We start from the raw sequence: 14,662 nt of genomic DNA on the forward strand, positions 1-14,662 counted from the left end.
ACCACTCCATCTCCAAGACCTGGATGGACTTGGTTACCGTCCCTTGATGAAGCTGGCTGCACAATCCGTGAAAAATGATAATCTTATTAGTAGGCTGGCTGCTGGAGAGGTCAGCTGGCAATAAGATATGTCATGAGGCGAGTGCATTCTATGTAAATACATAGGCTACTCATTACAAAGTAGATGTCCTCTACCACATCTATATGTGTAGTAGCTAGGCTACATAGCATATACAGTAATCATAGCCTATATGTTTCATGCATCTGTGTTTGGGGTTGAGCAAGTACAGCTTGCTTATGTATTCTCATTGGTTGATAGCAACGCGGTAAATAAAAAGTTCTTTCCGTGAGCGAAAAGAAAAATCAGCGCCGCCCATGCCACGTCCGCCCCGCTATAATGGGAAGCGAAAAATATAACAATATTGGAATTTCTTACACATGTTTCAGTGTGAACGATCCTAACACAGTGGCTAAGCCACTGCCTGGCAGAAATTTGGGGGGGCACGTGACCAGGCGTGCCCCCCCTATGCGTCGCCACTGACAGCAGTGATAAATTCAGTCCTGGGTCCATGCTTTTTTGTTTTATTGTTTTAAGTTTTTTTCATAAAGAAGTGGGCAGGTTTTTGTAAAAGTAGTTGGCAGCCCTGGTCAGTTGTCCTTCATTACAAATGCTAGTTGCAGATGCGCATGGTTGAAAGGTCACCGTTATCTACAGGGTATTCACGTCCCCTAACAAGAGATATTTATTGTCAAGACGCCATAATACAGGAACAAATAAATGTTCACTGAACTTTATCTGGTAATAACCCTTCTCCTTCCTTGTTTACAACTAACTCTGTATGTAAGCTGCCCTCAATCATGAAACTTTAGTCACACACTCTTATGTACATTCAATCCCATTCGTGTCAGTACACTCCATAACCATAATTTTTTTTACAGTTCCCTATTATTATTATTTAACTTCTTCAAATAATTATTCCTCTCTTATAACTTTCCTTAAAGTTTGTTTAAATGCTTGCTGTTCACGCTGGTCCACTTCTGTTATTGAAAATTATTTGAATGGATTTATGCATGCCCACACAGTGGGGTGTAGCCCCCCTCAATTTTGCCATGCCACCACTACTGATTTCTGTGCTTTCATTACTTAACTTGCATGCTTGTTGTGCAGTCATTTTTAGAAAACAAAGACGGTGTCAGTTTTAGGCAAAAGAAAGGAAATTAGATGCCCATTTTAATCCATTTTAATTTAAAAGATTATACTTACAGTGCCTTGCATAAGTATTCACCCCCCTTGGACTTTTCCACATTTTGTAGCGTTACAACCTGGAATTAAAATGGATTTAATTAGGATTTTTTGTCACTGATCTACACAAAATAGTCCATAATGTCGAAGTGGGGAAAGAAATCTACATATTTTTCAAAATTATTTACAAATAAAAAACTGAAAAGTCTTGATTGCATAAGTATTCACCCCCTTTGCCATGACACCCTTAAATAAGCTCTGGTGCAACCAATTGCCTTCAGAAGTCACATAATTAGTTGAATGGAGTCCACCTGTGTGCAATTAAAGTGTCACATGATCTCAGATTAAATACACCTGTTTATGGAAGGCCCCAGAGTTTGTTAGAGAGCATATCTAAACAAACAGCATCATGAGGACCAAGGAGCCATCAAAACAAGTCTGGGATAAAGTTCTGGAGAAGCACCAATCAGGGTTTGGTTATAAAAAAAGATCCTAAACTTTGAACATCCCCAGGAGCACCGTTAAATCCATTATTAAAAAATGGAAAGAATATGGCACAACCGCGACTCTGCCTAGAGAAGGCTGTCCACCAAAACTCAGTGACCAGGTAAGGAGGGCATTAGTCAGAAAAGCAACCAAGAGGCCAATGGTAACTCTGAAGGAGCAGGAGAGATCCACAACTGAGATGGGAGAAACCATCCATGGGACAACTATAAATCGGATGCTCCACAAAGCTGGGCTTTATGGAAGAGTGGCGAGAAGAAAGCCATTGCTGAAAAAAAAACCCATATCAAATCCCGTTTGGATTTTGCCAAAAGGCATGTGGGAGACACAGCAAACATGTGGGAAAAGGTTCTCTGGTCTGATGAGACCAAAATTGAAATTTTTGGCCTTAGCGCAAAACGCTATGTGTGGCGCAAAGCCAACACTGCCCATCACCCTGAGAACACCATCCCCACAGTGAAGCATGGTGGTGGCAGCATCATGTTATGGGGATGCTTTTCATCGGCAGGGACTGGGAAACTGGTCAGGATTGAGGGCAAGATGAATGTAGCCAAATACAGGGAACTTGTAGAGGAAAACCTGTTTCAGTCTGCAAGAGACCTGGGACTGGGGCGGAGGTTCACCTTCCAGCAGGACAATGACCCTAAACACACAGCCAAAGTTACACTGGAGTGGTTTAAAAACAAGAACCTGAATGTCTTAGAATGTCCCAGTCAAAGCCGAGACCTTAATCCGATTGAGAATCTGTGGCAAGACTTGAAAATTGCTGTTCACCAACGGTCCCCATCCAACTTGACAGAGCTTGAGCAATTTTGCTAAGAAGAATGGGCAAAAATTGCAGGATCCAGATGTGCAAAGCTGGTAGAAACTTACCCAAAAAGACTCACAGCTGTAATTGCTGCCAAAGGTGATTCTACCAAGTATTGACTCAGGGGGGTGAATACTTATGCAACCAACAAATGTCTTTTTTTTGTTTTATTAACTTTTGTGTCACAATAAAAAATATTTTGCACCTTCAAAGTGTTAAGTATGTTGTGTAAATCAAATGGTAAAAATCCCAAGTAAATCCATTTTAATTCCAGGTTGTAACACTACAAAATGTGGAAAAGTCCAAGGGGGGTGAATATTTATGCAAGGCACTGTATATTTGCTTTGTATTTGTATATTAAATGGCAATCAGAAATTGTATCATTGTAAGTGGTTAACCCCCCCTCCAATACGCACATCATAAACACCCTGTGGCCCCCCAAGATTTGGACATTGCCTTATCTGGCCCTCCAGTGAATGTAATTGAATACCCTTGCTGTAGGCGATTCAGCAGCGTGGAGGAGGCGAGGCTGTGGAGCGCAATTCCCTCGTGTTCCTGGTGGAAATCTTCCTTCTGTCTGCTGCTCATCCACTGAGACAGCGTTATCATCTGTATTTCACAGGCATAATACCAATGAAGTCTTTATTGAAAACAAAATAATTATACAGGTCCATAATACACAAAATAGTGCAGTACGGTCACAGTCAAACAGTGACCAGATTACAAATGTATCACATGTTGATAGTGATACTTCTCTTGAGCAAGCAATCCAGTTTTTAGTTCCAGAATAGGGACCATTAGGCTTTGGAGCTGAGGAGGATGGGGTAAATGAGGTGGCCAGGGGGCAGAGAGGGGTAGGGCAGATAATCCAGAGGTGAGGTGGGTGGAGGATGATCCAAAACGCATGGGGCGTGCTGTACGTCAGCGAGCTCTTCCTGCATTCGAGAGACAAATGCTGCAATTATCTGAAAAAGAGCACATTTAAAAAAATAAATTATTATAAAATCAGGAAGCAAGAGTCCAACAGTCACACAACGAGAAGATGCAACTGATACAACTAAAGCAGAAAGTTTACAAATCAAAGCATACAAAACGTAGCTGTAGTCGCCTAACATCTTTGCACCTATCAAATTATGGGAAACAATGACGCACACTTATAAAGGTGACAGCTTAATATCCAGTAGACTAAAGACAATAACCACCTCCATGATTTCAATTTAGCGACCTTGGAGTGACTAATAAAAGTGTATCATTATCTTTTTTTTTTTTAATTTAATTATATTTCATGCCTTATTAAAAATTGGAAGCTAAATGTTAGAAAAATATTCTGTGTCCAGCCTCCAGACCCTCACACCTGGTTAGTTTTAAATGCAGTCGTCTGTCTCAGCGCCATCATCAAAAATAGTTTTAAGCTAACAAGTTATGCCAACTACTGGCACTAACACAGACGTAACAGGACGGACCAAAGCATGTCCCCAAAATCGCATTACAGGCCAGTTTGATCTCGGTTTTTTTCATCAAAATCAGGTAAACGTGTTTTGCCCTAACATTACGGGTTTGCCCTGTCATCAAAATGGACCCTATAGATTATAACTCTCTATTTGGTTATGCTGGGCTCTAAAATGTGTTGGTTTTGACTTTCTGTGTTAATTTTTATTTCAGAACCGATATTTTTTAAATACTTTTTCTTGAAGTGATTTATCATTTTTATTTTAATTTTATTTTCTTTCCCAAAATCGAGATTCAAAAAGCCATTTCTCATTAATCAATTAATCAATTTGTATCAGTTAAGTCTTTAAAATGACATTTTCTCAGAAAAACTGACCAAAAATGAAAAAAAGACAAACAGTCTTAAAGCCAAGAGGGTTTGGTATTTGTATACTTAGCTTATTTAGCTATATAGCTTACAGGCAACCAAATGTCTGTTTAGGTGAAGTGTGTTGCTCAGCTATGAAAGTTTAGGTTTCGAATAGCCTACTTTGAAAATATATTTAAAAAGATACTATTGCCTTATAAATGTAGCAAATGCTTGGACTACTGCATGCATATTTTTTGAAGTAGCTAATTATTGTTGCTGGCTTCTTTATTCACATATCTTTAAAATAAACCATTCAATAATAGCATGTTGATAGGGCAGCATTATACTCGGGCATTTCAAAATGAAGGATGCAATACCAGTGGCTACCACTGTAGATTTTCTGATCACCTGGGTTACAATGGAGCAAATCCAAACACATTTTTTTCAGGTAAAGGTTTAGGTGAGACCAAAACTCATGTCAAAATCTGACAGAGAAAAGTTCCCTTAAACATTACTAAAAAAATGACGAATCACTTCAAACTATCAATTGACAGAGTTAATAATATGCAATCTAGAAAAAATGTTTTTTTTGTTTGTTTGTTTTTTTAAGCAATTCCTCAGTTTTTAATCTTCAGTATGTCTTCCTAAAGGACAGGCTACCATAGTTGGAGAAAAAGGAAAGGGTTTAATATATCACAAACATTTGTAAAACAGGTGCAGAACACCCCTTAAGACATTTTGGGTCATTGATGAATAGATCCCACTGTAACTATATTAGCAGATCAACACTGTTGATCACTCTATTCTACTATCATCTCTTGCTGACCTGGGGATCTCTGGCACTGCTCTGGCCTGGTTCTCCTCCTACCTCTCCAACCGCACTTACCAGGTAACCTGGCGTGGAGCAACCTCCACACCTCACCCTCTCTTAACTGGAGTCCCCCAAGGGTCAGTCTTGGGTCCTCTCCTGTTCTCTCTCTACACCCGCTCCCTGGGCCCCCTCATCGCATCCTATGGTTTCTCATACCATTTCTATGCTGATGATGCTCAGATTTTCCTCTCCTTCCCCACCTCTGACTCCACCATCTCCTCCCGTATCTCTACCTGTCTGTCTGCTATTTCCTCCTGGATGCACTCGCATCACCTCAAACTCTCTAAATCTGACCTCCTTTTCTTTCCCTCCTCCTCCCCCTCCTCTGATCTCTCCATCTCTGTTCCTCTGGAATCTACCACACTCTCTCCCTCTTCCTCAGCTAAGAACCTTGGAGTCACCCTGGACCCCTGCCTCTCTTATTCCCAGCACATCTCCACTCTGGCACGCACTTGCCGATTCTTCCTGAGCAACATCCGAAGAATCCGACCCTTCCCCACCAACTATGCTACCCAGCTCCTGGTCCAGGCCCTGGTACTCTCCCGCCTAGACTACTGCAACTCCCTCCTGGCTGGCCTCCCTGCGTCCGCCACCCGTCCGCTCCAGCTCATCCAGAACTCTGCTGCCCGCCTAGTGTTCTCTCTGCCTCGCTTCGCCCACACTACTCCACTACTCCGCTCGCTCCACTGGCTCCCGATCACCGCTCGCATCCAGTTCAAGACTCTTGTACTAGCCTACAGATGCCTTGACCAGTCTGCACCCAGCTACCTCCAGACCCTCATCTCTCCCTACACCCCCACTCGACCTCTCCGCTCCGCCTGCACTAGAAGACTAGCCTTTGCTCCGCAGTGGTGGAATGACCTTCCTACAGATGTCAGGACTGCCCAGTCCCTGACCACATTCCGGCGCCTCCTTAAGACTCACCTCTTCAAAGAGCACCTGTAGAACTCCTCTGTTTGTATCCTGGGACACTATCACCCTTCATGTAAATGTGCTTTATTTTGCTCTTATCGGCCCCTATTTTACTGCATTTAATCCTGTACTTCAGAATACTGTAATCTGCCAAGTTTTTAACCTGTAGTACTTTGTATTTAATCACATCCTGATGTAACTATCACTATTTAATCATATCCTGATGTAACTATCACTATTACCTGCTGTATTATTGAATTGTGGTTTGTCAAACTTGTACTTTACTTGAACAAAAGTTATTGTATTTCTTGCTCTTATTGTATTACTTGTATTGTAACGCTTGAAATGTTTTTGCTTACGATTGTAAGTCGCCCTGGATAAGGGCGTCTGCTAAGAAATAAATAATAAAGAAATAAATAATAATTTGTATATTAATATGACTTATTTTAATTCAGTTCATCCCAAGCAATCTCCCTCTGGTCTATTGTTACTTAAAACTATGTATGTTTCTTTTTCAGTTATCACTGGAGGAACAGATGGAATCGGTAGAGCATATGCCTTTGAGGTAATGTGACAAATATATCAAATAATGTTTTTTTTTTCAAAGCAGACATTAACATGAAGAGGTATGTGATAGGGTTAAGGACCCTGTCCCCCGACTTGATCCATATCAGTACTATTCGTATGTGTAGTGCTAGTTCCTGTTGCTGTTCCCTGTGTCTCTGTCAACAAGCTTTTGGGGCTTAATTGTCTTAAGTCCAGAGGCCTGATGCAGAAGTCCTGGAGTGAGATGGTTAAAGTTCCATGGTAAAATCACAGGGATTAGGTCTTTAGAAGACTGTGGCAAAGTGGCTGATTGTGTACAGGTGCAGGAGTGATGCAGTGCGCAAAGAATAAACAAAGAATTGTAGTCCAGTTAGAAACAGGTTTTATTGATTATAATCCCGGTCTGGTGACCAAACAATAACTCCAGGCAATACACAACAATGTGTAATGCACTTGAAGTAAATAAACGGGTTACAGTCCCAAATAATAAACACACATATCCTTCTCACAATGTACAAACACGGACACCAGTCCTGGGTGCGTGCTGTGGTGCTCATGGTGGGTGATACATGTTTATTTGTGACAAAACTGAAGTGCTGTTCAGGGTTTTGTGCTGGCCCTTGGCGACAGCTCCGGAACGTGTAAGCCGTCTATTAATAACAAACAAACAATTATAGACAAACAAAACAAAACACTCATGGTACTTTTCTCACGGGATCTCTCACAGGTCCTTATAGTTTCAACCCTTTGCGGTCCTATCAAAAAGATGTAAAACACAGGTCTCTAGTGTTTTTTTCTCCAGAAAAAGCAGAGAAAACCATTCAATGGCCGAGTGAGACTGATAGGAGCCGAGAGAAGCTGGAAAAAGAAAAAAACGGCGGATCTGAGCAATGCACATAGCCCCGGCACCACAGAGATAACACGGACATAAACAAACAAGATAGCTGCTTCTGCATCCAGCGCTCACAGAATATCACAGACATTTGCAGAGCTTTTTGAGAAGTTATAGTAATAACATAATGACTTGGATCGCATTATACTGTGTGTGTGAAAATAAATTGGACCTGAGGTTAAGAGTCAAACCAAACGAAGGAACACATTGCGATTCTCCGTCCCCTTTTATGCCATCACACATGACCCCTTGGTAAACGAGTGCAACCGCCTCTCCAATCTGTGGCTGCCACGTCGTTTCCCTTCCGGATCAATGTGTTATTGCAACAGTCTCACCCCCTTCCAGGCTGGCCGACTTCCCTTGAACCCTGGGAAAGAACTGTCAGACCAGCCCATCCAGAGAAGTCTGTTCTCGCTGTTTAGTGCCAAGAATCATTGTATTTCTGTCACAGAGACTTAATTGGTTAATTAGTAAATTTGCACAGGTAACACTAGTTACTTGTTAGAGAGTAACTAGTTGGAGAGAGAGAGAGAGAGAGAGAGAGAGAGAGAGAGAGAGAGAGAGAGAGAGAGAGAGAGATATCATATACAAACAAAATAAATACAGTTTTATTACCCGGTCATGCGTCGAGCTTGTTTGCCCTGCACGAGTTGAGAGTGTAAAGATGATTTATTTATTCTTCCTTTTGGCTTTGTTGAAAACTTGATGCTGCCAATAAAATATATTTCTTTTTTAAACTGTGGCTGAACCCTGGTCCTTTATCCACTTCCACACAAGGTCTAAAACGAACCCACTTACAAGGTGTGACCACCTTGTAAGTGGCTTTTACAAGCACTTTACAACCTATTGATAATATTACAACACTCATACAACCCTGTTTTCTTTTTGATCTCTCTGTTTAACAATTTAAATAACTTTTAGCTGAGAAAAAATTCAATAAACTATTTCTTAGTTAAATAAAGAAAACAACTGTCTCGAACAGTTTAATGAATATCAAACAATATTTAATTCATTAAAATGCAAGGTGTCTATTCCATTCACATCTACTAGCCCAGTAGGAATTACAAATACTCAGAAACACTGCAAATATTTCAAATTGTATTTGTAGTGTGCTTGTGTTGGGTGCGCTGGGAGGAAGTGTAACTGTGAAGATCTCCATGGGTCTGTCAGGATGTGAGTCATGTGGGTGAAATGAAGTGCAAACAGTACTTATACTTCCAAAACCCGGGGATGTGTTGTGTGTCTAGGCAGTGCAGCGAGGGTAATGCTCAGGGCATTAGTGCTGGCTCCGTGGCGGCAGCTCCCGTCTCTTAATCCTCCTCTGCAATACACAACAACAAAAACAAACAGCACTCCAGACATTTAGTAACATTTAGCATAAAGGGCCGTACTCACGTAACTGTGTCTGTGACTGATCTAATGGCTATTTTAAAACTATTGCTGTAAGCAGCCAGTGCTTTGGAATGTTTGGCTTGACAATCCTATTCACTTTACTAAACCAGAGGCACTTTAGTTTGTACCAACCACTATGGCAGGTCTCTAGTTAAACTTATACAAGCTATTGTAAAAGCAAATGTTGTTATGACTGCCATATACTGTTTTTAGTTTATTTAGGATTATTACACTGCCAAGAAAATATTAAAATAATGTAAATTGGCATTATGTGTCTTATAATTCACTTGTTTTCTCTTGGCAGCTTGCAAAGCGTGGAATGAATATTGTTCTCATCAGTAGAACTCTTGAGAAGCTCAATAAGGTTGCCAAGGAAATTGGTAAGTGATATACCTGACAATTGTTTTGAGCAGGCAAGCTAAACCCATTGTGTTGTCAATAAGACTAATGCTGTCAGTGTTTAAAAGCCCTACAAAACTTTATTTTATTTACATGCATGGCAGGATAGCGTCACAGATAGGTGTTATCTGGCCTGCCACAACATGTAAAACATTCCTTTCTCAACGTCTCACCTTTTTCCCAGAATTGCAGAAGCTAACAATACATTGACTGACAAGTAGTTCTTCCACTCTTGGTCAAATTACTGTTTTTCAAAACAACGAATTAATGCTTGCAGTTCACAAATCCTTTTCAGCTATTTTAGAGAGTTTTTTTTTTTCTATTTTCAAAGAACAGTTTGAAAATGGTCCTTAAACATTCCTTTTAAAAGTTTTGTCAATATGGCCCATTAACTTCTAAGACAACGCTACTTTTTTTATAAACAGTAAAGGTTTTAAAGAAACAAATGCGGGCGGCACGGTGGCGTAGTGGTTAGCGCTGCTGCCTCACAGCGCCAGGGTCCTAGGTTTCGAATCCGGCCTAGAGTACTGTCTGTGTGGAGTTTGCATGTTCTCCCCGTGTTCGTGTGGGTTTTCTCCGGGAGGGAGTGTTAGGTCGGCACCCCTCCCAAGTCAGTGCAGCGGTGGTAGCGGTGAGATGAGCTAAAAAACAAAATAATTGGACACTACTAAATTGGGGAGAAAATAACAAAAAACTAATTGGCGACTACTAAATTAAAAAAAAAAAGAAAATAAACACTTGATACTGCAGCAGTCTGGTTTTAGACCCATGCATGACACGGTTACTGCCATTACCAGTGTACTAAATGATATATTGTCTGCATGGTTATACTGCAGCTATCTTTTATTGATCTAAAAAAAGCTTTTGAAACTGTTAACCATGAAATCATGATTATTAAACTACAGAATATTGGCTTTGATTCTCTTGGTTTAAAAATTACTTACAAGATCAGACTCAAAGGGTGACTATTGATAGTACAGTAGTCTCCGCGTATAGGAACACCTCCTAAGAGAACACTTTGGCTAAGAGCACAGCCTTGTGGTGAAACAGATTTTTCCCATTGTAAATGCTCTGCCTAAAGGAACAGGAACTTCGCTTAAAATAACACCTTTTTGGCATTGATAGCGATTCGTTCACAATCGATACAGTACTGTTTTGCAGTCTGATAAGAGAGTACTGTGTTGGTGCTGAGTACACGTGTAGGAACTGAGCGTCAGTACCAAGTGACATATAGGCACCGAGTGTAGGTACCGAGTGCCTAGTGCACCAAGTGCAGTGTGCAGGTACCAAAAAAAAAAAATCAATCCACTTTTTAGTGTATTGCACACTATTGCACAGCATTGTTAACATGTCTGGGTTCCATGCATGTACCTCTTGCAAGGCCAAGATGCCTGCACAGGACGGCCACATGGAGTGCATTGTGTGCCTCGGATCTGAACATGCGCAAAAGAAACGTACTCTCGAGAACCGAGTAGCACGTCACTCTAGGGAACAATCCCTCACGCCTGCGCAGCGCTCGGAATTGCCGCGCTCCACCAGTGAAGCTGGCCACCTTCTCGTGGTCCTGACCAGAGAGAGGGTAGGAGTCAAGCTAGGAATAGCCCTTCCTCGCCATCTTCCTACAGTTCCCCCTCACCTTCCCCCTCCAAAGCGGAGGAGGAAGAAAGCCCACCGATCACGTTTGGCAGGCAGGGGGGCGGTTTTGGGCCAGCAAGCAATCCTTGCGGAATTGTTAAGAGAGTGCTCAGCTCCACCGTCACTGCCAGTAGTGTCACCGACCGCTCTGTCTGCACCCTTGCAGACAGTGACTGATGAGATAGATGACATGCTCTCCATCGCTGCCTCAGAGGAGGTGGATGATCAGCTGGTCCTCCCATCGGATGATGCAGAGTCTGACATGCCAGTGGCACAGCTCTCGCTTTCGGACAAGCAGCGAGCGACTGCAGTGTTGCAGGTGTCCTGGCCTGCAGTACAGACTAAAATGCACTCTATTTATGATGAGCAGCTGACAGTTACCCCTGCTGTCCCTCCGGTCCACCCAGACTTCCTTTACAAGTTACAGTCCACCTGGGAACATCCAGCCACGGCTGTGGCGGTTTCCTGTTCAATGGATGCACTGTACAGGGTTTCTGGTGCTGACAACCTGGGTCTTACCCACTTTCCACTAGTAGAGACCCCCATTGCTTCACTTGTTCAGCCTGCTAACTTGTCCTTGCTTTCCAAGGACGCAGCATGTCCAAACAAGCAATGCAGAGTGACTGAGGTTATTCTCAAGAAAGCATATACAGCTTGTGCTTCTCTGCTAGGTTGGGAATCTACAACATCATCCTTGTAGCTTACCAGGCTCACCTTATCGGGTCCATTGCTGACACCTGCAAGCCCTCATCTCTCCAGTTAGACGAGTTGCGCTTGATCTCAAGGAACCTGCTCAGGCTGTCCAAGCTTAGTGGACAAGCTATAGGCAGGAACCTGGCAGCATTGGTGGCTGCACGCAGACAGCTTTGGCTCTCCCAGGCACGAGTGCTGGACAGGGATAAAACAGCCTTGCTGGATGCTCCTGTCAACTCAAGCCACACATTTGGTCCGGCAGTAGACAAAATGCTATAGTAGTCGTAGCGTGCAAGGGAGTCCACCAGGGAGTTGGTGCGCCTTCTCCCAAAGCGCCCACCCCCACCACACAAGCCTGCAGCACAATGGCACCCTAGGCCACTACTGCAGAAGAAGCCAGTGCCACAGGCTGCTGCTTCTTCGGGCGGCCCCATCCGGAGACAGCCTGCTACCGCTTTCCGCGGGGGCAGGCATGTTTTTAAGCGCCCTGTGCCTCGACAACAGACACAGGCTGTGCCTCAGGTGAAGCAGTAGCCCTAGGATATTGCTGCCACAGGCCCAGGGTTTTTTCTCCAGAAGCCACTTAGACTACTGGAAACAGTGCACCACAGACCCCTAGGTGCTCAACACTGTGCAAACTGGTTACTCGTTCCAGTTCCAACATGACCCTCCTCCTTTCCGGGGCACGACAATAACAACTGTCACAGACCTGAAAGCTGCCGCCCAGGAGGCTCAGGAGGTAGCAGCTTTGCTGCAAAAGCGGGCCATTTGCATAGTAGACCCCAGCAGCAAGAATGGGGAGTTCTACTCCAGGTATTTTCTAGTGCCAAAACGGGATGTCGGCCTCAGACTGATCCTCTATGTTAGGCAGGTGAACCTGTATCTGAGTCGGAGACGGTTCAAGATGCTGATTTCGCAACGGCTGTTGCAGTCCATCAGACTAGACAACTGGTTCACCACAGTGGACCTGAAGGACACCAATTTTCACATCCCAGTAAAACCAGCGCGCAGGAAATATCTGAAGTTCGCCTTTCAGGGAACAGTGTACCAGTTCTGTGTCTTACCTTTCAGTTTCTCTCTAGCCCCACACATTTTTATGAAATGCATGGAGGCTATACTATACTGTAGGCAGTGTATCTGTCCTTGCAGGAATTTTTGGAGCAGGTTTGGGGGAGACACGTGCTCGTCTGCACGGTCAACACGACTGTGGTGTCCTACATAAACCATCAGTTTGGTTTGCAGTCACCCAGTCTCCAACGTGTGGCCCACAAACTTCTGCTGTGGGCAAAAGCGAACCTCCTCTCACTCCAGGCAGTTCACCTGCCAGGGGTGATCAACTGGGCTGTGGACCTCCTCTTGAGGGGGATCCCCAGCAACACAGAGTGGAGACTCCATCCCGAGGTTGTGAGCCTCATTTGGGAGAGATTCGAGAGGGCAGAAGTTGACTTATTTGCCTGTCAAGAGTCAACACACTGCCCCCCTGTGGTTCTCCATAAAGGGAGAAGGGGGACCTCTGGGGATAGAGGCAGTGGCACACCAGTGGCCAGCATGTCTGCTGTACGCGTTTCAACCACTTGTACTGCTCCTGCTGTGTCTGGAGAAGATCAGACAGGAACGGGCCAGGGTGCTCCTAATAGCCCCTTACTGGCCCAGGAGATTCTGGTTCTCCTCCCTGATGCAGCTGCTGAACGGCCAACCGTGGGAACTGCCGATGCGAGGCAACCTGCTCAGTCAGGCGCAGGGCAATATGTGGCACTCCAACCCATCGAGCCTGCAGCTCTGGGTTTGGCCCCTGAATGGCTACATTTGAGCTGTCTATTTGAGCTGTTATCGAACAGGGTTACTGACACCCTGCAAAATGCCAGGGAGCCTCCACCCGTTCCCAATATGGGTGGGGCGTGTTCCAGACGTGGTGCTTGTCTCGTGGGTTTGAACCCACAACATGCTCTATGACAGTTATACTGCAATTTTTATAAGACCTTTTTGATGAAGGGAAATCTCCTTCTACTCTAAAGGTCTATTTGGCAGCCATTTCGGTATGCCATGTAAAAATCAATTCAGTCTCCCCAGGAGCTCATTTCCTGGCGGGGCAATTTTTGAAAGGCACCCAGCGGCTTAGGCCACCGGTGAAGGATTAAGTTCCTTGCTGGAGGTTAAATGTAGTGCTTAATGCACTAACAAAACCTCCATTTGAGCCCATGCATTCAGCTGAGCTCAAATTCCTATCTTTCAAGACAGCTTTCTTGCTTGCCATCACTTCTGCTAAGCGGGTGAGTGAAATTCAAGCATTTTCAATCTCGAAAGCTTGTCTAATTTTCTCACCCTTCGTACTAACCCAGCTTTCCTGCCAAAGACCATCTCGGCTTTCCACATTAATCAGTCGGTGGAATTGGAGACTTTTCATCCCCCTCCTTTCCAATCTGACAAGAAGCGTCAGCTCCATATGCTTTGCTCAGTGCGGGCGTTAGCATAATATGTGGAGAGGACTAAAAGCTGGAGGCAGTCAGAGCAGCTGTTTGTTTGCTACAGGGCTAAGTCCCAGGGACAGGCTCTGTCTAAGCAGTGTGTGTCCAAATGGTCAACAGGCACAGTACAGACTGCGTATGAACTGGCCAATCTGCCCCGCCTGAGAAGCTCACCAGGGGTCAGGTGACTTCCACAGTGCTTCCATCCAGGACATATGCAGTGACATATGTGGGCTTCCTCCCATGTGTTTGCCAGGTTCTATCGGCTGAATGTCGTGGACCAGCAGAATCCTGGTTTTGGCACAAGACTACTGAGGGCGGCTTCCCATTCCACCCTCACGTCACAACATTAGAGGCGAGTCCATTTTAATGTTATGTTGAACATTCCTGTCACACAAGCGGTTACTAGCTTGTAAATTGGGTTGTATGCCATGTCCTTGTGACAGCTTGAGTATTCTCATCTATTTTGTAATGGTTAATATTCCCTACTTGAAAGGGAACGTTG

The 14,662-nt window shown here is 43.9% G+C and overlaps 1 protein-coding gene across 2 annotated transcripts in view; it reads left to right on the forward strand.

Annotated features, from left to right (window-relative positions):
- LOC117419279 (17-beta-hydroxysteroid dehydrogenase type 3-like) overlaps positions 1-14,662 on the forward strand; it is a 404,515-nt gene that overhangs the window by 375,245 nt on the left and 14,608 nt on the right. For both annotated transcript variants that reach the window (XM_058993070.1, XM_058993077.1), the window contains exons 2-3: positions 6,654-6,700; positions 9,270-9,345. In XM_058993070.1, coding sequence (XP_058849053.1) covers positions 6,654-6,700; positions 9,270-9,345 — 123 coding nt within the window. The remainder of the gene's footprint in view (positions 1-6,653; positions 6,701-9,269; positions 9,346-14,662) is intronic.

Source organism: Acipenser ruthenus, chromosome 2, assembly GCF_902713425.1.
Source record: "Acipenser ruthenus chromosome 2, fAciRut3.2 maternal haplotype, whole genome shotgun sequence".
Classification (NCBI taxonomy): domain Eukaryota; kingdom Metazoa; phylum Chordata; class Actinopteri; order Acipenseriformes; family Acipenseridae; genus Acipenser; species Acipenser ruthenus.